General features: G+C 38.8%; 1 protein-coding gene across 2 annotated transcripts; it reads left to right on the forward strand.

Moving 5' to 3' along the window:
* The first annotated feature begins 1,673 nt into the window (after window positions 1–1,673).
* Window positions 1,674–26,126, forward strand: anpepa (alanyl (membrane) aminopeptidase a). 2 transcript variants are annotated; one of them, XM_012867631.3, is made up of 20 exons: window positions 1,687–2,934; window positions 4,430–4,572; window positions 4,662–4,795; window positions 5,259–5,379; window positions 7,595–7,749; window positions 7,935–8,048; window positions 8,877–9,020; window positions 10,695–10,760; window positions 11,485–11,550; window positions 11,656–11,801; window positions 13,377–13,456; window positions 14,952–15,085; window positions 16,172–16,227; window positions 16,565–16,712; window positions 16,834–16,922; window positions 17,425–17,535; window positions 20,395–20,562; window positions 20,675–20,815; window positions 23,252–23,315; window positions 25,564–26,126. In XM_012867631.3, exons 1-20 carry the CDS (start codon window positions 2,327–2,329, stop codon window positions 25,714–25,716), a joined length of 2,841 nt encoding a protein of 946 aa, XP_012723085.2. In that variant the 5' UTR covers window positions 1,687–2,326; the 3' UTR covers window positions 25,717–26,126. The 2 variants fall into 2 exon arrangements, with proteins under 2 accessions (XP_035980714.1, XP_012723085.2); XM_036124821.1 differs by lacking the exons at window positions 23,252–23,315; window positions 25,564–26,126 and adding an exon at window positions 17,633–17,663 and having other exon boundaries at window positions 1,674–2,934; window positions 20,675–20,810.
* Window positions 26,127–26,919: the final 793 nt, after the last annotated feature.

Here is a 26,919-nt window from a genome sequence, read left to right on the forward strand (position 1 = left end):
GAATAAATAGAAAATGAATTAAAATGATGTTTTAATTTACTATGGGGGGAGTTGTCCAATATCCAAGTCAATAGGTGTTTTGTAGAAATGTTGATCACCCCCTTTGGTAATTATTAACTGTAAGTAACCATAAATTGTTGGAAACCTGTTGGAAAGTTCAATTCCACCAGCCACCCCAGGCTTTATGACTGCCAGCCATGTAAAGTTCAGAAGTCAGTGAAATTGAACTTTTTCAACAACATGAAGTAGGCAAAAAAACAAACAAACATCTATAAAGAGTTTCAAAGCCATTTCTCAGACTAGGCCTCCAACAAACCGCAGTGAGAGACGTAATCCATGAATGGGGAATACATGGAACTGTGATGAACCTTCCCGGGAGGGACTGGTCTACCAAAATTACTCCAGGAGTGCACTGACTGCTCATACAGCCAGCCGAAAAGAACCCAGAACATCTAAAGGACTGCAGGCCTCACTTATCTCTGTTAAGGTTGGTGCTCATGGTTTAACAGTGAGAAAGAAACAGAGAAAACAAAGTGTCCATGGTGGAGATCCAAGACCGAAGCGTACAGCTACACAAGAAGAACACAAAGGCGCAGCTGACATTTACCAAGTAACATCGTGATGATCCCAAGACTTTTGAGAGGATCATTTGTGGGCTGATTACACAAAAGGGGAAATTTTTTGGAAGTTGCCTGCCCCGTTACGTCTGGCGGAAAACCAACACAGAATTTTCAAGGCAAGGCCAGTTTATTGATATGGCACTTTTCAATAAGACGATTCAAAGGGCCGTTTCAGTCCTACAGTCAAAGTTGGTGGCGGTCTTGTTATAATGGATCAGTTAATCAAGGCGTTTTCATTAAAAAAACATCTGCCTGGATTTTACCATCCTCGTTTCTATTCAAGCCATAAGCGTTTGTCGTTAGTTTGTGTTAAGAAAAATAAATTACAGATGTTTTGCATCTGCTGTTTTTTTTTTATCTGAGATTGCATTTAGTTACTTTGTGGACCTTTCTGAGAACCAGACCGTTTCAGCTGATTCAGAAACCGAACAACTTCCTACAGCATATCGATCCATGAGCTCTCCTCTCTAGAAGAAAACCTCAAATGATTTTCAAAGGAAGGGCATGGAGAGGGTCTAGTCAAAGTCTGGACTCAAAACTAACTGAAAAGCCACACAGGCTACTTGTGTTTGTTTCTGAATTAAAATCATTCTGGTAAGAAGAGTGGGCCAAAATCTCTCCGCATCGATCTAAAAGCATCATTGGCGTTTAATGCTAAGGGTTAAAGGCATTCGCCGGGAACAAACCTGGGACGACCTTTGTCTATCTATACCATTGGGTGTCGACTTGAATAACTTTTTCACACAGGGGCCAGGTATGTAGGTATCACGATAAATCAAGAAATAGAAGTCATCTGTAAAGGGGGCCGATACAGAGTTCAGCCTCTCTGCTACGTATTTCTCGACCGCTTTCTGACTCAAGCGGGAACATCTGTTCTCCTCACAAACAACCACCTTTTCCTGTCTGTTCCCAGCCTGCTGATCTGCACGCCTGCGTTTCCTCTCTTAAAGCGAAGAATTTCAGCACAGAGGTGATGGTGGTCGAGCCTCTCCGAGGACGAGCCTTTGCAGCCAGTCCTCCTCTCTCCCCCCACACCCCAACGCTGTACTCCACCTCTCGCATCCAGCCCCCTCAGATGTCCTTCCCTCATTTGCCTCTTGTTTGGGGAGACTTTGTCAATCTCACGGCGCTTTCTCGTGGATTCATATCTTTGGAGACTTCTGGAGTAAGAGCCTGCTTACCTGTGGAGGGGAACAAAGGTGGGCAGACTGGATCTCTGGACTCTTCCTGCTACAATCAGAAGAGGCTCTCTTTTTTTTTTCTTCTTTTGTTTTTTGTCACGACAAACACTTGGTGGTATTTGTTTGCGCAGTTTGTGCTCCGTTTTATAAATAGGAAAAGCAAGGAAAGTGTGATGGTTTGGAAACTGCCGCCTTCCCTGAGGTTTACCTAACCCTCGCATTAGTGGCAAGAACCAAGGAACCGCCTCCAGATGTGTGAGAGAGAGCACCGCCTGACTTATCTAGAATGAACATCGCCCTCCTCACACGCCAACACTTACTCTTTGCTCCCCTTGGCATTGGCCAGGTTAATGCTTAATCCGAGCGCAGGCCTATAATTTCTATGGCCAAGCCCTGTTTATGAGGACGAGGTAAGGTGGACGCCTGCCGATCAGTTGGCCCAGTCCACAGGTAGACGCGCTCAGAGACTCATCTCCCGGCGTCGCGCAAAGGGACCTTCAGTGCTGGCCAAAGGAAGCTGCCACCATGCCGGCAAAATCCAAGTTATCCATAGGCCTCGCCGTCGCCTTCGCGGTCATGACGGCCTGCGCCATCGCTGGGATGGTCACCATGATGATTGCTTTCGAGATTCAGTCTTCGAACCTGAACATGACGGCTCCTCCAACCACGCTGCCCCCCACGCTGCCCCCGGAGCCAGACCTGCGGCTGCCGAGGTCCCTGATTCCCGAAAGGTACAGCATCCTCATCCAGCCTCACCTCTACTCCAGGATCGTGGAGGAGGTGAACGTGACGACGCCGAACCAGACGCTGGCCTTCACCGGGAACTCCACAGTGTATTTCTTCTGCAACGTGCGGACAGATAAAATCTACCTCCACAGCGACGAGCTGAAGATTTCTTCTCCGTTCGTGAGGAACCTAGACACCGGCAAGCAGATGGCTGTCAACGGCGCCCTGCAATACGAGGAGGGCGCCCAGTTCTTGGTGATTGAGACGAAGGAGGTTTTTATGCCAGGAGGGAACTACAGTTTGTTTCTGTCTTTTGAGGGGGACATATCCAACAATCTTGAAGCACTGTATGTGAGCAAATATACTGAAACCAACTGGGAGCATGAAAATGTAACCGTAGAGGACAGGTAAGTGATTAGATACATTTTATTTTCCTCTTATTTAGGTCCTTTTTATCTACTGTTAAAATGAAAACACCATGTTTAGAAGTAAAAAAAAAAAATCTAAATGGAGAAAGAACTGTAAACTTCTAGAAAAAAGTACTTCTGACAAAGTTAAATTCCTTTGAAGGAACTTTTCTTTTTTCTTTTTTTGGGTGGAGGTAGGATTTTAAGCTTTAAAAACACGAGAGAGGTGTAAAAATATCAATAATTTTCTTATCCTTAAAAAAAACTAGCTACTGTTTAATAGTAAACTAGTTATAGAGAGCAAAGATTATTACTGTTAAATTTTACAGTTCCTCTAAATATTACACAACAGGCAGTATTATATATATCACTCCATTATTATCATCATTATTATTATTATAAGTTAGAAGAATGCTGTTTTTGATTTGAATCCCTGATATCTCCAAGAGTTAAGATCATATTTAGGGTTGTGAGTTGATATGAATTTAAATAACAGTGTTAGATGGGCAGAAACTATCGCATCATATCGATCAGAAATCGTAACAGACTTTGTTATCCCGATAAATATCGTATCGTCATCCAGACAAATTGATAAAACATCCTATCGTGACAGAGCTGCTGATTTACGGCCCTGATATTGATGTTTGTGTTTATACTCACTTTAAATCTGATGTCAGGATATTGTTCAGCAAGAGACAAGAAATCAACAGGCTTCCTTTAAGTTATTGTCAATAAAATGAAAATATTAGAATTGTGTGTGTGTGTGTGTGTGTGTGTGTGTGTGTGGGAGGGGGTGGGGGTGGGGGGGGGGGAATAATCCTCTCAGAAATTTTAAAACCTTTTTTAAAATTGATGTAGATTTCAACATTACGTTTAGAAAATGTATGCTGTGTATCAAAGGTGGAATTAAAGGTTTAAGGAAACTATTAATATCAACAAGTATTGATATTGCAAAATAAGTTTTAATCATTCTTTAGAAAATATTGAAATAAAATAGTTTTGAAAATACAAATTGTGAATGGACCTAGGTTTTTAAGAAAGTTATTGACTAAACCACCTAAGAATATCAAACACTTTTATTTTATGCTATTAGATTCTAATTCATATTCTTTTAATTCAATTTATTTATGTATGAAAGTCATGGGGGTTACATTTTTTATCTAATAAAATGCTCACAAATGTAATAAAATGCTCACAAATGTAATAAAACATTCACAAACTTCCAGGTAAATGACAGCTCTAAATTTGTGTCGCTGTATTTTCTTGTTAAACAGACTGACTATGTTTTGGGTTCTAGATTGTGCCTGAAACAATATTCCCACTGTGGTGTAGTGGGCTGAGTCAGCGTTTTTAATATGAGGGTCCTAGGTTTGAATCCCTGTTCTGATTGGAAGGGCTTTTTCTCTAAAATACATCCCTGTTTGTTTAATTTTTTTTATTTTCTGCAACGTCTGATTTCACTACAACTTTATTTTTTTTTTTTTTGTGTCCATAGATTCCTTGCAGCCACAAATTTGGAGCCAACAAGTGCAAGGAGATTATTTCCATGTTTCGACGAGCCGGACATGAAGGCTGTTTTTGACTTGGTAGTCATCCATAGACGTGGTACAACAGCTCTGGCAAATGCAGCAGAACAAAGTAAACAAAACTAAACATAAAATAAGAAATGGTTAAGCTTGGATGTAATATAGCAACGTATAATGTTCTGTATTGTTTCCTTTCTGCAGGTTCCTACATTATAGATGAGGACTGGAAATTCACCCGTTTTCATCCGACACCGAAGATGTCGACCTATTTATTTGCCTTTGTTGTCTCAGAGTTCGAAAAAACCACTTCCACAGAAAGTCGTGTGACTATTAATGTAGGTGTGCTCCTGTAGGTTTTAAAAAAAATATTTTGTTGTATGGAATTTGGGCTCATAAATAATTGGACCTCATTAACTGGTTAAATGAGGATTACCTTGAAAAGTGGAAAAGCCAAACCTGTTTGTAGCTCACAGAGAACGGGCATTATACTTTGACCAACATTTTGACCTGGTTAACGTATGGATGGAGCATCTCAAGTTCTCAGTTTAGTCAGGTTCCTGTGTAATGTGCTGGACTTCCACCCACACAACTTACCAGATGTAATGGACCAGAAACTGTGTCTTTTGTGTTACACGCCTCTACGAGTCAGGGCTGGTTTGCTGCTAAAAGAGTGTATAAACCAGGATGAGACCGGAGGTCATAATGTTATGCTTGGTTGATTTACTTTTTTAAGCTCTTGTTTCTATATCTCATACTAAAATCAGACATTTAGTACATTTCTGTGTTTTGCTCATGCAGACCTTTGCCCGTCCTGAAGCCATCGCAGCAGAGCACGCTAACTATGCCACAAAAATAACCGCAAAGATCCTCGAGTTCTACGAAACGCATTTTGATCTGCGATTTGGACTGAGCAAACTCGGTAAGACTTTAGCACCCACTTTTAGAAATTATTTGTCTGATGAAGCAAACAAATTTGACACTTTTGTTTCATTTCTTTTTTTAAAATGATATATTTATCTTTTAAGGGTATGATAGCTTAATTACTAAGACATGTTGCTTGGTCACATAGAGATTGCTCAGTAGTAACATGAATCCAAATTATTGTAAAGCATTGAATGTCTGAGGTTCCCTTCATATTGATAGTTCAGAAGTTCCCCTGCTGGGAATATCAAAAATTTGAAGTTACTAAAGTTCCCATATACAAATTGCAGGCCCAATTTATTCGGTCTGAATGACACTTCGAAGACAGAGATATTTGATATTATGAGTAATAGTAAAAGTTAAATAATAAAATAAATAATTTAATCTTGAGGTTATTATTATTATTATTATCATTATTATTATTATTATTATTATTATGTTTATTATTATTATTATCAGCATTATCAGAAGCATAATCAAAACCTTACAAGTGATACAAAAGATTGTGCTTATTTTTTTTTTTTTTAAATAGGAGATTTTAGGTAAATTAGAAAATCTGTGGCATAATTTATGCCACCTCAATTGATCTTTAAAAGTGTAAAAGCTGTTGGCCTCAAACACAGCAACATCGATAACAAAACTTGCATGATTAAAACTTAAAAAGAGAAATGATTGATCTGAAGGATAAAGACCAAATGATGACCTAAACAATCTCTTCTAAGCTGTACGTATCTTATATTACTCATATTTTTTAGAGAGGACTACCCTATAATCTGTTAGAATGCTGTTTCTTTCAGTCAACGCAAGATGTTTTAATCTTTTCCTGTTTTTAAAAATAAAGATAAAGATGCCACTAGTGAACATCACGCTGCAATTATTCTGACCTCGGCCCTGATTCAGTCACACAGAATGCCTTTCATGACAGTCTAATTTTTAAGTTGTTATGCTAAGAAAATGTGAATTGTGATTTATTGGGACAAAATTAGTTAATTTGTTGAGGGTCAAAATGTATTTTTTCATCACCTAGTAATGCTACAACCTCTTTCAGCTATTTTATATGGCAACCATATTTTTTTTTTGCCTGGGTTAGAAAAGAGTTTGATCATACATCAAACCCACTAATTGTTAATTTACAGGTGTAGCCAATTTTAACTGAAAGAGTATTTGTTTCACACCTTTAGAAAAAATAAACATAGTTTTATTTGACCAAAGGTTTGATGCCACATATTTAACAAGAATTAGATAAATAGACAACAAATTAAACTCTGAGAGTTCTTCAACTCGAAATTGAAAATGAGAAGCTGATTTTGATGTGAATGTGCAGACGGTTTTCATTTCTACTTTTTTAATGTACCAAAGAAAGTTAAGAAGCTCCTAGAGCCCAACAGTTGGGTTCAAAAGGATTTTTATGATAAATAAAACCTTCACAGCATCTTTGTAATTGTTTATTTTATTAAGAATAGATTAAATAACAAAAATCAATTTCAAAGAACAGTTGCTGTGAATTAGCCTGATTGAGAAGGGTTTTAGTTTTGGACCAGTAGCCATCGTGCAGCTTTGTCAGCAGATTTACAGAAAGGAAAATTTCAATACATTTCATTTCAATTCAATTCAATTCAGTTTTATTTATATAGCGCCAAATCATGAAACATGTCATCTCAAGGCACTTTACAAAATCAAGTTCAATCATATTATACAGATTGGGTCAGATTATACAGATTGGTCAAAAATGTCCTATATAAGAAAACCAGTTGATTGCATCAAAGTCCCAACAAGCAGCATTCACTCCTGGGGAACCGTAGAGCCACAGGGAGAGTCGTCTACATTGTACATGGCTTTGCTGCAATCCCTCATACTGAGCAAGCATGAAGCGACAGTGGGAAGAAAAACCACCCATTAGCGGGAAGGAAAAACCTCCGGCAGAACCGGGCTCAGTATGAACGGTCATCTGCCTCGACCGACTGGGGTTACAGAAGACAGAGCAGAGACACAACAAGAGAGACAAAAAAGCACAGAAGCACACATTGATCTAGTAATCTGTTCTACATTAGATGGTAGTAGCGGGTGAGCCGTCTTCTCTGGATGATGTCACAGTTAATTATCTCTATTACTAAAACCACAATATCATAAAGCTAATTTAAGAAACTGGCAAGCAGACCTGTAAATGTTGTCTAACTTTACACAACTTGCCCACATTTGTTTGTTTCCTTCAGATCAAATTGCTCTGCCAGACTTGGAACCTTTAGCAATGGAAAACTGGGGTCTGGTCACGTACCAGGAAGGAGCCTTGCTCTATGAGGAAGGAGTGTCCTCATGGCTGCACAAGGAAGTGATCACTAGTATTATCGCTCATGAGTTGGCACACCAGGTAAGAGGGGAAAACATGGTTTTGGTGTTTCCTGGAATGACACGGATACATGGGAAAAAAAAAAAAATAACCTCTTAATTCCTCACATACCATTTTACTGCCATGACAGGTTGCAGATTCTGTAGATACAGGTAGAAAACCTCCTTGCAGTTAATTGATGCTGATGTTTTTCGTTTTGCCAACAGTGGTTTGGAAATCAGGTGACGATGAAATGGTGGAATGAAATCTGGCTGAATGAAGGGTTTGCCACCTATATGTCCTACCTTGCAGTGGACCATGCTGAGCCATCATTTCAAATAGTAAGTTCATGTTGGCCTCCTCTCATTCGCCGCTGTCGGCGCCTAATGGCACCAGCATGTGGAGTAAGTTTTGAAGCAGCGTCAATATGCTTTTATCGCAGATAAAACCCAAAGACCTCATTCTGTTTCGGGATAACAAATTATCATGGATTTTTCTTTTTTTTCCTCTGTGTGAATAATTTTGTTGTCTCTGGGCTTTAACTTAACAAATAACATAAATAATCTTTGAATGAATGTTAATTTTGTCAGAATGGGTATTAAAAACATGACATATTCCAACGGTTTTCACCAAACTGCCCTGATCTTCAGGGACCCACCCAATACCTGAATGTTATTAGGCTTTTATCATCCAAGTCAAGTCACCCTAGAAATGTAATCTGACGAGCTTTGGTTGAAAGTGGCGGAGATTTTTCAGCTCTTTCATCTAAAGGCTTCTTAGGTCCGGCCTGACTGATGATAACAAGACCAAAGTATTTGACCTTTAGTTGGGTCTTGATCATGGCGAAGATCTTTAAAAGTCAGATATATCTTAAGAATCCTCATGTCAGAAACTGTCATGATAAGTGATGATGAAGCACAAGTTGAATCAAAAATATATATGTTTTTGATTACACACTTATCTTTTTTTAAGATGCACAAGTATTTTTGCCTGACAATATCCTAATGGATTGTACAAGGTTTAGCTTTATTGGTATAAAGGGGGAGTGTCGAATCTGTTCTGTGTGTCAAATAAATATTCATTACTTCAGCAAATGCTTTCTTAATAATTTACTGTGAACCTATATGCTTTTCAGGTGTCATTATACAGTATTGTGTCTGTTTTTACAGAAAGAGATATTAATTATAGATGACCTCCACACCGCATTTGAGCAGGATGCACTTAATACGTCCCATCCTCTCAGCGAATCGATGGAGTATGTGCAGGCACCTGGTGAAATCATTGGCATGTTCGATGCTGTGACATACAGTAAGGTAAAGTACCACTCAAAAGCACTCATATCCATGCGAATAATTTACCCCCTCTCTCTATGTTTATCCTGAAGTTGTTGCTTTTAGAAACGAGCCTTAAACGCCTTTCTTCATCACGTTGGAATTATTTAAAGCAAAGTCTAATGACAGAAGTTATGTTGTAAAAAATTATCCATAAAAACAAAAGTGTAAGAAAAAAACTGGTGTTAACAAACAAAGAGCTGACAACATGCATTCTTCATACATTTTATATATGGTTTTCTCGTCAGAACATAAGACTAAAGCAGCTGTATTGATAATTTGTTGTTTATATTTTTAAATAAATTTTGAGACTAGTTAGTTTTTCTTAGACAAAATTAGTGTTTTCTTATAAACTATGTTCCATCCAAAAATGTCCTATTTTAATCATTATTTTCCAGAACAGCTAGACTCAACACAAAGCAATATATCAGTATACTGTATATTTCCCTACATTTAAAGTTTACATAAGTTTTTTCTTAATATCATAGATAAACATGGGCCAGTCGGAGATTCTAATCATATCCTCAAGTGAAAATAGCACGGTTTCACAGTATTATCATATGAAATGTATAACTTGGTCTAATATCAGTGTAAGTCAGTGTATTTAATTGCTATTTAATTATTTAGATTATGACATTGTTATGGGTACATGTTTGTACAACTCTGATTTTGATTAAAACATAAAAACATCAAGTTGGACACCAACTAAATTTTGTTGCAGTCCTCATTGTGCAGAATAAAGTACTTCTTTGCGGCTCCTTGTAGAGTAATAGAAATAAGCTGATATAAGCTGGTTAATTAGTCAGGCTGTCTGCTCGGGTAGCCAGCCTGCAGTCAGCTGCTGACATGTCGTCATAGGTTGCAAACTGTAGTTTTAGTATTCGTCTCTCACATCGTGAGTCACCTTTTATTTCTTTACTTTTTCCATTATTTTCCACGTGGTTTCAGGAAAAAAAAATAATATTTTCACATTATATCACTTCTAAACAAGTGGGGCAGCCTTCTTCCAGTCAGCTGACTGGTAGGCCACAGCAGCAGGTGGGGGAGGGGCGCTTCTGTTAACCTTGTGCGCTAAACAGCGAGAAAACTCTCAGGACATCAGTACTCTCTTATTAAAACTTAATTGCAATATTTTTGGTGGTTTTAAAATCATTAAAGTCTTGGTGATACCAGCAGCCAGCTTATGCCTAATTGCATTTATTAATTTCCTTGCCTGACTCATAGGCACGTAGAACTGTATTTCTTATTTTCCTTATAGCCTCAGGGAGTTCCCAAAATATTCTGCAATGATGCAGAAGCAAAGACGACGGCAGGAAAAAAAACGATTTCAGTTGGATGAAAATCTTTCTGCATTTCACTTTGGGAGAATCTCTGTTGGCATTTAACCTAAATTGCTGGTTCAAATGTGATGGGTTTAATGTTATGGCCCATCTACAGCACTGTATTTAGTTGTTTTTCTCTCTCTCAAAAGAATAAAAAAAAAAGAACTTAGGGAAAAGTCAGTTTAATTTCTTTTTAGTGTTACTTTTTTTCTTTTCAAATATTTCCTTGTCCATATTTTTGTGGAAAAGCTTCCATCAGATTAATTCTGTTTTCCCTCCTGCACGCAATGCATCTGTTCTGTTTATAACGGGATGACTTGTGTTTACTCTGCAGGGGGCCATGGTGCTGAGAATGCTGGCTGAGCATGTGGGAGAAAATGTGTTTGACAGCGGGATCAGAGTAAGACACTCATTTCAAATCCGTGTTGATTGCATGGTAACGTTGCTGCGATCCTTACAAATACCTCAGACGGAGTCCTGCACACATCCTCCGGGATTCAGGGGGGGTTGCCTCTGATCCCTCCATGATAACCGTGTCTGTTTAGAGTTAAAACCAAAAATGCCTGTGCCGCTAGCAGGAATGCCCTTCAGACATTCTTCAGCTCACCATACTCAAATGAATCATATCGAGGGGTGGGGAAGGAAACCACTGCAGAGAAGATCTCTAATTCTGGTGCTTAAATCTGGTGTTAAAATATCACTAACAGCTGAAATAGCACCGTCACAAAGAAAAGGAACTAATGTAATCATAATTTGTGTCAGATATTACGAAAACTTTGTAGATTGTCGTTCCTAAAATCTTTTGCTAACCTGCTACTTTGAAAAACAAAGAATGAATACACTTTGGTTGTAGTACAAAACATTTTTGAGCATCGATTTGCATTTTAGTTTCACTTTGAATCACTTTCCATAACTCAGGCGCTCCTTGGGAAGTTTTCTACACAACATACAGTTTAAAGCCGGCAGTGAGAATAGTTAGTTTGTGTCTTTTTCCAATATTTTATCCAAATAACCTGTTTGTAATAATACATTTCTTTAAAGACAATTACAGAAATGTAGTGCAACCATCTATGCCACGACTCGTGTTACTCATTCACTTTTTCTTTTTTCTGATTATTTTTTAGACGTACCTGAAGACCTACAAAGGAGGAAATGTAGAACAGAACAACCTGTGGGAGATTATCGAAAATGTAAAAAATCTTGTGGTTTAAAAGTACTTCAGTGACTGCGTCAGATAGTAACATCTGGACTCTAACGTGTGTTTACATCCAACCGACTCGTGTGCATGTTTGCAGTCCCGCTATGAAAAGAGCATGTTCAGCGTTCCCAATTTGATGAAATATTGGACCACTCAACCCGGCTATCCCGTCATCACTATCAACACCACCAACGGAGAGATCTACCAGAAACGCTTCTTCTACAACAGCGCTGCTGAATCCAGGTACGTGCTTTTTATTGGCTCTGATCAGGACAGTGAAGTCAAAGTCTTGTCGTATAAAACCCAAATGAACGGCAAACATAGGGAGCTCATGGTGCATTTATACTTCTAACATTTTAAAGTGTACTCTGCAGACTTTTAGTCTTTTAGTTGATGGTCTAATCATGAGTTTAAAGCTAATTATACATAACCGCCATATTATATATTACATCAGATGACTCTTCCTGTGGCTCTACGCTTCCCCAGGAGTGAATGCTGCTTGTCGGGACTTTGATGCAATCAACTGGTTTCCTTATATAGGACATTTTTGACCAATCTGTATAATCTGACCCAATCTGTATAATATGATTGAACTTGATTTTGTAAAGTGCCTTGAGATGACATGTTTCATGATTTGGCGCTATATAAATAAAATTGAATTGAATTGAATTGAATCACATACATATATTGTATATACAATATATGTATAGAATATAAGACTTTTTGAGAAGATTTAGGGATTTTAAGTGAGCCTTATAGTCTGGGAAATACGGTGACCGCCATATTTCCATGGAATGTTCTGCTTTAATTTTGAAGCCATGGATTCTCACTTATTCTCAAAACGAATACACAACATTAGGATATTAATTATGTTTTATGATGCATGAAATGAGTCTGTTTGTATTGTTTTCTATGTTTTGTACTGAGGCCACTGACTCATTCAGGCACTGCAAAGTCAGTGCTGCTAAGGGCCCCTTTACACTTGATTAGAGGTGTAAAGGGGCCCTTACAGTCCGCAGGATCTCCGACTCCTACCAACGTCACTGCTTTGTGGCAATAAAAAAAAAAAAAAACATGTTCCTGTGGCCCCTCTGCACTCTTTCTGCTTCACACATGTTTCACCCTGTAGCTTTTCTTTGCCATTATCCCACAAAGAGTTTACGGTGTCCCATCTGTGCTAGAATGTTCCTTCACAATCTGAGGGGTTTAGAGCGTTTGCCTAGCTTTAGAGAATCAAATGCATTAACATGCTTTTCAGCAGCTTTTCTGGAGCTTGGATGTGTCTCCTGTTATTTTTTTTTATTTTTTATTTTTTTTTGGCCAAGTCATGATCTGCTGTATTTCTTCTGTCTGGCTCAGTTTTTCAAACGCAGAAGGTAACTCCCGGGGGGCCGACTTGTTTTTATCTGTCTGTCAGGCCTTCAGGAAATCTCTGCTTCTGATTACAGCTGAGTATACCTTTGGCCCTGCAGAGTGTTTCGAGTCAGTGTTTTCTAACCATGTACGTCATGAAACAGCCGTGGAAATGCAAAGAAAGATTTAACAAACTGGGACCTGGTTTTAGTTGGATTCAGCTGCCTCTCAGAACCCCCCCCCCCCCCCCCTCCTCAGCTCGGTGCTTGAGGAAACCAAGCTGTTGCAAAACAATTCTCACAATTTTCACACAGATCTAATTTCTTTCTCTGTCTCCAGGCGTTCTCTGTTATGTTTTGCTTTAAAAGCCTTAGAGGTTGCACTGCATGCTTCCATTCAGACTCATTTCCTGCATTAAAAGCATTTTGGCCACATTTGAACATGCAGCTCTTTTTCTCTCTTCAGTCTGAACTGGCTCATCCCGATCACGTTTACAACGAATATCTCCAAACCTGCTTTTGTCTGGCTGGATGTCAAAGGACCAGGTAACACGCAGCCCAAACCCCTGACATTTACACAAAAACAGCAACATTCTCCAGCTTTGTCTCTGTCTGCTCTTCATCTTCCAGTTATTCCAAACTGAATCGACATACAAAAAACACAATTGAACTGTCTTGGTTAAAAAACTACACCCTCTTACTATTCTTGTGGATTATGCATCAGGAAATAATAGATTTAGCTGGTCTTTTTTTTTTTTTTTTTTTTTTACCAAAATCCAACTTCAAGGTTTCAAAAATACACAACAGATTCTCCTCTTTCATTATTTCTTCAACAAAATTGAAGCCATTGTGTAAAAGCTGTATGTGAGAAATCAAGTACACTGTACATGCTTCTATGGTGTTTAGGAGGGAAAGTTATTGTGAGCTCCTACTAATTAAAGTTCTCCATGAACTGATCGCCATTCTCTGAGGAGGAAGACGTTCTGCTTTTTGCTGCTCTGGAGTTTTAGGACAATGCCAAAGTGGGAACAATATATCACCCATGATCTTTATGAAGCAGTTGTTGGTCCCCATCAGTCTGTTTTTAAATTTTTTAAACAGTCTGAGTTACCCTGTTAAACAGCGAGAAAGATCATTCACTAGTGGAGACAATCCACAATAGTTGCCAATGCTCTCAGGACTGGACGCCCCCGCAAATCAACCCCGAGGTTAGACCATGCAATGCTCCAAGAATTTGCAAAAACATCCAGCGTCACAATCAATGAATCAGTTGAATCAGTTCTGCAGCTTTATTTATATAACCGGAAAATTGTCCGTTGGGTAGACGAGACCAAGCTAGAAGTGTTTAGCCAGGAGGAGCAGTCCCATGTTTGGAGAATACCTAATGTAGGATATCAGAGAAAACAACAATCCTCAGAAGCTGGTGATTTGCACTTAGCGAGTCTAAAGTTTGTCCAAAATTCAGTCGTAGAGACAAATAGGCTGAAATTCTTTCACTTTGGTGTGAGACACTATCAAAAGTCAAAAAACGACTCCAGGCGGTTGCTGCTAATAAAGCGGGTTCGATAAGCTACTGAATCCTGGCTTTGCTTAGGTTTTCCACCAAGAGTGTGTAATCCTTCTTGAGAACTGAAGCTGGATTTAAATAGTTTCAGAACCTAGAATAGACCTGTTCACTTAGGTGCAAAAACAAGAACATGAAACTACAAAAGGTAAAATTAAAAAAACACCTAAAACTAAGAGGAAAAATATTTCATAGAGGCAGCAATAAAAATGTGAAATGTGTGTTATTTTAATCTAGAGACCATAACACCTCAGACATATGGTGTGATGATTTTTGTGTAAAAATAACTGTAATGAGACAAAACCTTAGATATAATTAAAAAATAAACCTCTTAAAGACATCTGCTTTAAGTTTGCTCTTTGTCTTCCTGAGGGAGGTTTCGCGTGATGCTGTCCTGGGAACCAGAACTTTTCTAGCCTTGTTTTGTGTTTAAAAGAGAGTTTAAAAGTGTTCAATAAATATTTGTCTTCGGAACAGTGAAGAAAGAGGAATTCATTTCAAAGAAAGGAGAGTGGATCCTGGTTAACGTCAACTGCACTGGATACTTCAGAGTCAACTACAACCCGGAGAACTGGGAGCGCCTGCTGGATCAGCTGCAAACGAACCCAGATGTGAGTTAGCAACTGAACCAAACGCCTTTCAGGTTCCTCTCCGTGAAACGCTTTATCAGACAAGGAAAACATTCCAGGTTTGTCCTTTAGCGTGAAACACTAAATTGATTTTGGTCTGGGGAACGACGTAATCCCAGCAGATGGGCAGGCTTCTTCCCAGCTGCTGCATCGTCCAGAAAACAGATGATGACCAAGACGGCCAGTAAAAACACATTAAAGCGGGTCGCCAGCCAACGCTTTGAGGGCTAAAAAACTAAAGGAACTGGATTCAGTCTTAGTCTGCCCCGCGTAGCAATGGTCTTATCAGCATCAGGTTAATTGGAGCAGGTTTATGGATAGTGTAGCTGTTGCCAGGATAAAGTCCTTCAAGGAAGTCACAGAAGAAAAAAAAAACGACATACTCGTAACTAAAACGTCTTCCTGTATTTCAATTATGATTCTCCCTTAGAGAGAAGATACAGGCTTCTTAAGAAGTATTAAAGGTGTGCAAAAGTTAAATGACAATAAACAACACCCCATTTTGCCTGCACTAATAGAATCATATGAGACATTTATAGCTTTTGCAAGCAGTCAACACACCGTTGATATTAAACATTACCTCTGTAAACTCAATTTTCTTCGTTATTCGCTTCTTTATGCTTTAAGCCTTCTCGAAAACCCTGGAAGAACGATGTCTGCTTTAGAATTCGACTGAAAAACGCATTATTGCCAAATGTATTTGCTCACCCGTCCAAATAATCCCACTAAGGGAGATTAATTTTTGGACTGTGGGAGGAAGCCGGAGTACCCGGAGAGAACGCCAACTCCGTGCAGGAAGACCCCGGGGCCAGGATTTGAACCGAGGACCTTCTTGTTGCACGGAAACAGTTCCAACTGCACCATTGTGCAGCCGCTCCTCCGTCAAACTTCTGTTTTTTACCTGGAATCCAGATTTACACATAAAAAAAGACTCCCTGATATGAGCGAGACCCATGGATTAATCAGGATTAATCAGAATAAACTGCATGTCTTTAGTACAGATTAAACCCTGTTGAAGTCTCCTAATGTTTGGGTTATTCAGTAATTAAAGAATTGTCTCTTTTCCAGCTCATCCCACTGATGAACAGAGGGCAGCTCATTGACGACGCCTTCAACTTGGCAAGGTACTGATATTTTTGCACTATTTTCACACATATTGAGAGACAAAGTGAAGTTCTATTTATAAGCTTGGATTGGGCTTTAAAACCGGTGTGTTTACAGTAGAAGCTAGTTTACAACAACGCTGAATGAGACTGCTGAATGACTACTTGTTGCAACATCCTTTAATCTGTTTATCTACCTTCTCAGAATGTCTTTCGAAATATTTTTTTTTATATATATATATTTTCACAAAGACTTGGAAAGGACTTATTGTTTAAGAGACCATGCACCAATTTCAAATAAATCTCTAGTGTAATTGCAGTTAATTGCAAACCGGCTGTATCAACTTGTTTCCCTCAGAGCGAAACAGGTGAACGTGACTCTGGCTCTGAACTCAACCCGTTTCCTCCGTAAAGAGAGAGCGTTCCTCCCCTGGGAGTCAGCGGTCAGGAATCTGGAGTACTTCTTCCTCATGTTCGATCGCTCTGAGGTGTACGGACCCATGCAGGTACGTGCCAATTTATTTATTGTTTCGTTTAATGAAACATCTGTCTAATTTAAATTAGTTCTAGAGCATTATAAACAGATGTTAGGAAATCATCTCTCTCTCTCTCTCTCTCTCTCTCTAGCTTTACCTTCGACATCAAGTAGAGGAGCTTTATGACTTCTTCAGAAATGACACGGACGAATCAATTGTCCCCAAGGATCACTCATCACAGTGAGCCCAGTTTTATTTCACTCAGCCTGGAGCTGTGAACCTGCCAGATTTAAGTAGAAGAATTGTTTCCAGGTTAATGATCAACAGATTTGCATGTTTGCGATCCATAAAATCTACAGCCATACACGTTTTATACTGGGTACATTGGCACAGAGTGCACTGGCATCCACCTGTTGCAAATCTGACGGAAAGAAAATATGCAAATAATTTCTGGTCAGGGATTCAATTTCCTGCTTTTGGAACATTAAGTGTACTTGGTTGTTGTAATTATTACTTTTAGGGCCATTTTTATTTTCAAATTACAATTCATATTCTAACACCAAGCTAGTTTTAAGGATTAAAGGTCTGGTTGTAATGCATTGTGACCATAGACTAGACTTCAAATGTGTTAAAGAAAATGCTGTTTTTTGTTCATTTGTTTATGGTTGATGCTGAAAGGTGTTAAAATCTGTTTGTCTTGTTACTCCCACTCATCGAGCTTTATCTGTAACATTGTCTAAAGGCACACCCAGATCACTGCCATAGAGTTGGCCTGTTCCAACGGACTCCCTGACTGCATAGAGATGGCCACAACCAAGTTTGCCGCCTGGATGGAAACGAACGAAACGAACAGGTACGATCCGGGATGAGTATAACTCCTGCTCCTCTCTTTTCTCAAGAGCTGTCCCTTTGAAAGCGGTAACTGTAATAGCTTCCTTTGCGTTCTGTAGCTTTGCTCTCTCCAGCATTGATTTAGCCAAGGTAGGTGTTGGTTCGCTCACTCCTTGTGTGTCTCGCTGTGGCGGCATCACGGTTAATCCTAAAGCTGCACCCTTTTGGTTTTTACCAAACTCTATAATTTACCACAAAAAAAAAAAAAAAAAATCCTTATTGTATTACGCCGGCTGTTTAAAAGCATCGGCCCGAATACGACTAACAAAGAACGCTGATGCCGTTATGTGATGTTTTCTCGTCGTTTATCTGAAATGTCTCCAGGTGCAGCTTTAACTGTTGTTGCATGTGTTGTATAGACAGGCTTGAAACGTGGTTGTGCATCAGCCCACAATTGCATGTAATTATGGGCAATTACATGCAATTGTGGGGAAGTACTGATAGACATGTAACGTTTGTGTGTCAGTGCTTACCCACAATTGCTTGTAAAGTGCATGTAATGTTTGTGTGGTGTAAAAAAAAAAAAAAAAAAAAGAAGAGAATCAATCTCTTCTACCTTTTTATCAAACACATTTGGTGTTGATGTGTTTGGAGCGTCTCTTTAGCGGGTTTTAATTCTGACCTGATGGAGAAATAGTTTTGGTATTTTTTATCTGAAGGCGAGACTACTAGAAAATAAATTAGTCGTTAGGAAAGAGATATAAAAACATCAAAATTGGAATTTATATTGTCTTTACATTGGGGTCACCTGGAGCATCCCACTACCATGTTGGAGGGCGAACAAATTTAGCCTAGAGATGGTTTGACATGCAAGAATAGAGAAAAAAGTAAGATCAAAAGTGCGGCTGCAGCTTAAAAAACATCTGTTGTTTGATTCAAAAGTTCTCAAATTTTCTGACTGGTCAAATTTCTTGATAATTATCCAGCAAAAAAAAGAAAAATACATTTTATTGCAGTTTGGTTTTTTAACAGCAAAATTTAGCATTTGTCAATGCCAGACTTCTGCAGAACGTGTGGAAATTTTAAAGAGATAATTCATGTATTTATTTGATTCAGAACATCTGGTCCCCAGAGGATTGTAGACCTCTTTGGTTTGTTGAGTCCTCCTCCGTGGAAGACATCACATGAAAACGTTTCATACAAAATTTAGCAATGTTCTCTTCTCTGAGAATTGTTTTGTGCAACTTCATTCAAATATTTTCTCATGCACTCATCAGACTAACAGGTTAGTTTCAAGCCAAACTTCTGCTTTCCTTCACGTTTACCTCTCAAAGAAACTCTGAGGTACCAGTTTTCCTTTTAGCCACAACTTCTTTTTGCTCCAGAAACTACAACAGGATAGGGCCGTTTTTAACGTTTTCTTTATGTCTGCATATACGTGTCTTGGCTCTGTACCTAGACCTCTATTGTATGCTGAAAATGTTTTTGACAGTCAGAAAATCTGTGAGATTTGCTGAATGCTGCCTCCGTTCTGCACATGCAAACACTGTAGCAACACAGACCAGAGCAGAGTTTGGATGCGTACGACTACTTTCATGAGATGCATACTTTCAGATTATGTGAACTTCTAATACATGCATCCCACTGTACTTTTATATAGAACAGGAAAATATACAACTTTAAATTACAAAAAAAACTCCAGTTTGCTTTCCTACACATTTATCACTTTTTTTTTTATTTTATTTCCTCTTGGGATAAATGAAGTATTTTTGAATTTGAATCGAATTTAAATTGAATTTGATTGCAGAATTTGATCAGCTAATAAGCCAGGCTCCCACAGGGTAGTCAGACATACTGCAAAATATTGTGGTACGAGCACAACAACTGTTGAGCAGTCATATAAACTGCTGCAGAATTTACAAAAGTGCTGTGCGTGTGTCAGTGTAAGAACAAAATAATAAAAATGTGCTAATATCATGCCACACTTGTCAGACGCTCTGTTTGGGCTGAAGAAGATTTACTCACCTTCAAACGAAATATTCTTGTAGCTGAATTTGAGGACTCGCTGTGACTCTCAGAGCATCGGCGTTAAATAACCAGATGGTCAGTTGGTCCTTATATGTGGAAAAATTTTAAATGAGATGGTGATGTCACAGGAAACATGCAACAGGACTCCCACACTTACAGCCTTCATCCCAGTAAACAGGCTCTGTACAAAATGGAGGCGCATCAAATAGTGGTGCACGTACTTTAACGAGTTCATCAATTTAGAGCCATAGAAAACATTATATTTTTTTTATATACATTGACAAATACAGCAAAATGGAGAGGAAAAAAAGCACCGTGTTTTCTGGACGGTGAGATTTTGTCACATGTCAGAAAATATATTAGTTTAAAAGAATAACTGGAATAGTGCTGTCAAGGATTTAATGTGCACTCTAAATTGTTCCAGAAATCCTGAGGTTTTTGCAGACGCAATTCCCATTTTAGACACAGAGCTTGTCAGTAAATGCACCGGTTGTATTGTTGCTTGTTTTAAGGTTAGTGTATTGTTGTATTTATGACGTTGCAGTCAAGAGTGGGCTTTTCTTAAGTTCTTCCTGTGTGGATGCTTGAAAACAGTAAAGAAATTTAAAGAAACGCAAGATTTAAACAAAATATGCCACTCTACAGTTCAATGTTACTTAATTTCTCTCGGTTGGCTCAGGGTTTAAGTGTTGGAAGGAATGGGAAAACATTCCTCCCAACAGTATCATTAGGAGAAAAGAAAACATGTCCTGGATGTCTGAATGAGTGAGGAATGGACCGAGTCGACGGTTCCCCATGGACAATGGGCTTTTCAGTCCATGGACTGAAGCATTGTTCTGTGTTTGTCGTTTAGCATCCACCCCAACCTGCGGTCGGTAATCTACTGCCAAGCTGTGGCTGCTGGCGGGAAGAAAGAGTGGGAGTTTGCCTGGGAAAAGTTTCTGAGCTCCGCCGACACGTCAGAGAAGGAGCAGCTCAGAGAAGCTCTGTCCTGCTCCAAGAAGACCTGGCTCCTCAACAGGTGAGGTGGACGAAAGCCGCCCTCACAACAGACGCGCCCTCCATCCAGTCAGTCCCAGTCACGGCAGGTGTTGTCAAGCAAACAGTGAGTCAGGACCCGCTTTATCTTACAGATACCTGGAATACACTTTGGACCCTGACAAGATACGTCTGATGGACGTCACTTCTACCATCAACCTCGTGGCGGAAAACGCCGCGGGACAAGCGCTGGCCTGGAACTTCATGAGAGCCCACTGGGATTACGTCAGCCAGGGGTAGGTTGACGTTTGGGCCGCGAGCCTCTGCTGACTCTCAAACGTAATAGTTTCACAGAGGAAGTGATCGTTTTTTGAGTCCCGGACAACTATGCAAAACACAGGGCTGAACCTTGGCTGGTGGAAAAGGGCGAAGGAGGAGCGATGTTTTGAAACTGCATTTCATGGGGAGTGAGGATCCATTATTATTTTACTTCTAACATCAGTTGTTCCAAACCCCACACCAAAGATTCCAGCAGGTCGGTGTTGAGTAAACAAAGATGAGGCCAAAATGGAATGGGCTTTGTTTTTTGGTAAAACTAGATAATTTTAAAATATGTAAAGGCCAAAACTTTAAATGGGGGTGTGCTTTGTGTACACATCCGCCACGCAGCAACATATCAAGGAAAAACAAACTTTAGAGGTCCAGCTGTAGCTTAAAAAGGATTTATGTGTGAATAAAAACAGTTTACATGTCTATAATTTGCAAGCTGGCAAAAAATATATATATATAAAAAAAACAGATTAAAAGTAAAACCGTTTGGTGTAATTTCCAATCTGTTCAGAACAAATTAGTGCTGGCTTGGTTGAGGATGTTAAAGGTATTCAAACATTAAGTGAACTCTATTATTATTAGTGAGGTTAAAATAAGCATAATTACCAACAAAGCCCCAGAGAGCTCAAAGTTTGTTTTAATAACTAATGCGCAATAACCAATGTGCAATAATCTATCTAATTCACTGTGCGATAACCAGTGCAATAATCCTGAAAGAAGTGACTTCTGCTGCTATCAATAATTGTAACCACAACTTTTATAACTTTGGGCAATAACTAATGTGCAATAATCTATTTAATACACCGTGCTATAACCTGTGCTATGATCCGGAAGAACTTCTGCTGCTATCACCAGGTGAATATATGTCAATACATGGGTATGTGTGCGTGTGTATATATATATATATATATATATATATATATATATATATATATATATATATATATAAGGAAACCCATTGGATTGCATCAAGTCTCTCCAAGCAGCATTCACTCCTCCTGAAAGAGCGTAGAGCCACAGTGGAGAGGAAAACTCCCCTTTAACAGGGAGGAAAACCTCCAGCAGAACCAGAACCAGGCTCAGTGTGAACGCTCATCTGCCTCGACCCACTGGGGGTTAGAGAAGACAGAGCAGAGACACAGAAATATTATTACATAGGAAAAGAAAACATTACATTAACAAAGGAATAAGCTAAGGAAATCCTTGACTAGACTTCTTTGGTTTCACTGGAACAAGCTTCATCACTAACATTCAAAGTTTAATTGTTTCTATCCATACATTAACAAACATACAGCACTTAGTTTTTTCTATTCATAAGAAATAAACTAAGTAAATCCTTGTTGGTTTCTGATCTACAGTAGTTTCTAAGAGCTACAACTAGAACAACTTTTTTTTTGTTTCACTGTAATAAGAATAATTTAAACGGCAACTTTAAAATCTAGAAAACAAATGGCAGAAAAAGGTGCTGTCTCTGGTACGGTTCAGGGATAGAAACCATATCAAAACCAAACTGGGAAAAGCAAGTACAGCAAAAGTTCAGAAAACTGCAATAAGTACACAATTCATCTCTAAAACCGTGTTAGTTCTCAATTTACCAAATACTTCCACTATACTGAGGGCTATAGATGGATCCTGTATTTTGTCCGTGAATATTTGGTAATACTGCAAGAGGAATGTGGGATTTGTCAGTGGTGAGTTTGTTTTCTCAGTTTTGCTTTGATTTTCATTCTACATCTCGATATTATTAAATCACATCACATTGACCCAGAGGTGGTGTTGTGTTCAGTGTTGTGACAATGTGCTTTTGAAAAATATTAAAAAGGTGGACACTTAAACTTTGTCCTCCAGATAAAAAACACCCCATATAACTGCATATATATCATCTGCCGGGCGGTGGGCGTTTATCTGAGCTGCCGTAAACATAAAAGTTGAGTTCGGACCACCAACAAGCCGACTGGTCGCTCTCACAGGGTTCCTCCGCTGATGTTTACCTTGGGTCTCAGCTCCACCTCAGGTCAGGGTCTGAGATCGGCGCCGTTACGGTTCCCTCAGCTCACCCAGCGAGGCGTTGTTTACAGAGCCTTCGTGACAACTTCATGACCCGTGTAAAAGAGGAGTCGTAAAGAAGCAGCGTTTACATACGGCGGCTTACAGTAATCCAGCGCTGCGCCATGGAGGACGAAGGTCCCGCAGTTTAATCAGTGCTTATCATTAGCTCCTCGCCATAAAGTCTCCACTGTTTATGCTGTTACCGGGAAGCCAACATGTCGGTATCAGCGTGTAAATATACACCAGATACAAGCCTTCTTTTCATAATCCAGCAATTGTTTTTATCTAAGGTAAATTAAAAAGCAAATGATTCACACTCCTTCCTCTTACATGCTGTTACTGATGTTTTACAGGAATGCAGCTGCACTGGTTGAGGGAGTGACCAGGAGGTTCTCCACAGAGTTTGAGCTGCAGGAGGTAATTTACTCGCATTTTATCCGGAAGCCATAAATAGTTTTAGGTTTTTGTGATTAATCTGAAGCAGATGAGTAACCTGAAACTCCCTGATACCTTATCGGACACGCACCTGTCCCGTCACGGCCTGTCCGCGTGACGAGGAAGAATGGCGTTCGTTTTTTTCCCTCACCTTTGATCCTTAATTAACTACGAGCAATTAAGTTTATTCATGTTTATCCAGATGCTTCCTCAACTTTTTCCCGATCAACTTTATGTCTCAAAGGTCAGAGCTTTTACCACTTATCAACACTATAGGTTATATAAGCTAGCTGCCCGACTATAAAATGAGTCAACTGGTCAAAACGTGGCTGAAACTGAAAGTAGCTTTAGCTCCATGTTACATAAATCTGGTTTGACTTTCAGCTCTTTATTCTCCTCCGTTATGTCGCTCACAGAGGCGGACAGAGTACATAGCTTCATTACTTGAGTAAAAGTACAGATACCCCTTGCTAAATTTTACTCAAGTACAAGTAAAAGTACTGCAGTCAGATGTCTACTTAAGTAAAAGTACTGAAGTACTTGTTTTTAAAAGTACTTGAGTATCAAGAGTACATTTTCTAAATATTGCATTACTACTGCCACAGTGCTTACATTTATGTACAGAAATGTCCTACACATCGAGTTATGAAAAATGTTAATGTTAATACCTTGGAGAATGTAAAAGGAATTGAAAGTAAAACCAAGTCATTTAATCTTTTTACCATGTTGCTTTATTTAACATTTCTCACAAGGCAGTAGCACAATGGCAACACTCTGACAAACCTCTGCTAGAGTTTGAATGAATTTTTTGCACCCACATTTGAACCTGACTGTTAAACACACCGCATACTAAAGAACATCAAACCAAATGCTCGGCTTAATTTTTGTAGGCAGTGATGAAGTTCTGTTTGGGTAAACACAGCAAACACTTGAAGCAAAAACTATCATTCAATTGTTCCAAAAATTTAAATAGTCAGGCGAGGTGGGGCCACGGGTTGACACATTCCCGGGATGGAACTGCTGCGTCTTCATCCATTGTTCGTCTCTTGTCTAATAAATCTGACCATGGAGTTGATTTCGGCGGAAAGCTGAATGGGATTGCTGATAGGCTGTCCCAATCAGTGGCGCCTTGCCGCCTGCACAATCCAATCACGTTTGAGAGGGAAACAACAAATTAAAGGTTTCCGAGATTTTTTTATTTTATTTTATTTTTTTAGAAGATTTTTTTTTTTTTACTCACAGTTATGGATAGAAATGTAGCGGAGTAAAGAGTACAATATTTACCTCTCAGATGTACTTGAGTAAAGTCATGAGTACTCCCCAAAAATTATACTCGAGTAAAGTACAGATCCCTCAAAATTGTACTTAAGTACTGTACTCAAGTAAAAGTACTCCGTTACTGTCCGGCTCTGGTCGCTCATATATTTTTTTTAGCTAGAATCATATATTTTATATATTTTAATGTCATATAGTTGTAGCAAAGAATTTAAATTTTCTAACGTTAGCAGGTCTCTTTAAAAAAGATACCCAGTGTTTGCTAATTTTCAGTGGATTGTCGTCTTTTTTGTTCACTTTTTAACAGTTATTTAGCACATCATGGTAAATGTCCCATTCGTTATCATTACTTATTTTTTTAAATATGTCAGTATTTTTAAATAAATGAAGATACCTGCCCTTAACTCTTCTCTGTCTTTGCATTAGTTACTAATTTAGATTTTTTTTTTGTTTTTGTCCAAAGGATTGGTCTCTATGTCCAAGGTTTAGGTGAAAATGTCTGAAGTGTATCTATAACATAAATTTTTTCAACATTTACCTGCTAAGGAAGAAATATAAGTTTATATTTTAATCTTTCACATCAGAATTTTTCTCTATGGTGAGCCCATAAATCTTTGATTTTTTTTTTGTTTAATTATATCCTATATTGCTTATAATTGTGATTAGAATTCAGTTGACAACATCCATAAGTTGATCTAGTGACTTTTAGCTTTAAGATTTATTCATTATCTTCAACTGATACTTAAATGCTAAACTGAGTGTGAAAAAGGGAATTTGGCCACATATCTAAGTACATATATCTGCAAATGGATTTATCTGTATTGCTCTTACACTTATCAGAAATCATTTGAAAGGTATTCCTGATGACTAGAAATGGTAGAATTGAAGATAGAGGGTGCGTCTGTGTGACACTGTCTCCCAGCGTTTGGTAACAATCGTCCGTCTGTGTCTCCAGCTGAGGCGCTTCAAGGAGGACATGGGGAAGTACGGCCCCTCCAGAGCCGTAGAGCAGGCCATCGAGCAAACCGAAGTGAACATCCAGTGGGTCAAGGAGAACCGAGACGTCGTCCTGGAGTGGTTTGAAAAAGAGACGGCCCATCTAGACTAAGCAAAGCTTCAGATGTTCCATGGACGGTTTTCCGGCTACTGTAAAATCTGACGACGGATAAAAAGGAAGGATTTGACAGGCTTCAGTTAATCAGACAGCAGTGGCACGAGGCGTAGCACAGACGACAGGAGATGCGCCCCTGTTTGTGTAAATAGTAATGAACGTTATTTATAGTGTATTCAATGCAAACAGTAAAAACATGAGATTTTATTCCCTCTTCTGAATTCTGCATGTGCCGCTCGAACAAAAACCCGCAGTAAAGAAGTCTTTATATTGGATTTTGTGTCTATGTTTCTGCAGCCGATTTTTCTGAGATATAATAAATGTTTTGATTGACTGGTGGTTGGATAATCATTTTTACTGTCCTAATACAAGGCTTTCAGTAAAAAATAAATAAATGTTTAAATTTACCAGTCTTTTAATGCTGCTGGTTTTCAAACCCACAAACATCCGCATTACGTCTTAAAGTCTGTTTGTGCATCATAAATGTCCAAATCAAAGGCTCCCATCTCTGTTATTGTTTTCATTTGCCTGAAATTGTTGCTTTTAATTTAAAAAAGAAAAACATCAACACTGAGCCTTTTCATTTTCTCTGTGTTATTTTAGTTTTGACATGAGGGAAACGGGAAATGCCTCGTTACCCGAGTCTGAACCGAAATGGGATGTAATCAGACACAACTTGTTTTAATTGCCAGTTTGTTTTTCCTGAGGATGCTCTTACTGCACAACAAGCTCGTAACCATGTAAGATGATGTACTATTTAGGCTTTGACAAATAAAATTTACTGAATGTGCGGGAAAAAAAAGGTGGAAATTAACTCTTCAGCATTTTTAGCACTGATCTTTTTTAAGCCACTTAACTCTGGCCTATGAATCATTTAGGGACACAAAACAACACTGCCCAAACTCTAGAAATGACTCAGTGGTGCAAAACAACTTAGCAAAGACTTTTAAATAGGAACTTTTGACACATCACCATCCCACTTTCACAAAGACACAAACTATTTCCACTCCGGTGGTTGAATCACTGCAGATGACCAAAATATGAGTTTAAAAGACTGAAAACCAGGAATGACACCTAGTGACATTCTTTTTTTCCCTTGCATTTCGCTGAGGCAGTGTTTGATGGATCAGCAGAGAGAAGTGAGGTGTTGCAATGTGGAAGGAAAATGATGCATGGTTTGTTTCTTCACTAATAAAACAA

This window comes from Fundulus heteroclitus, chromosome 2 (genome assembly GCF_011125445.2).
Source record: "Fundulus heteroclitus isolate FHET01 chromosome 2, MU-UCD_Fhet_4.1, whole genome shotgun sequence".
NCBI lineage: Eukaryota > Metazoa > Chordata > Actinopteri > Cyprinodontiformes > Fundulidae > Fundulus > Fundulus heteroclitus.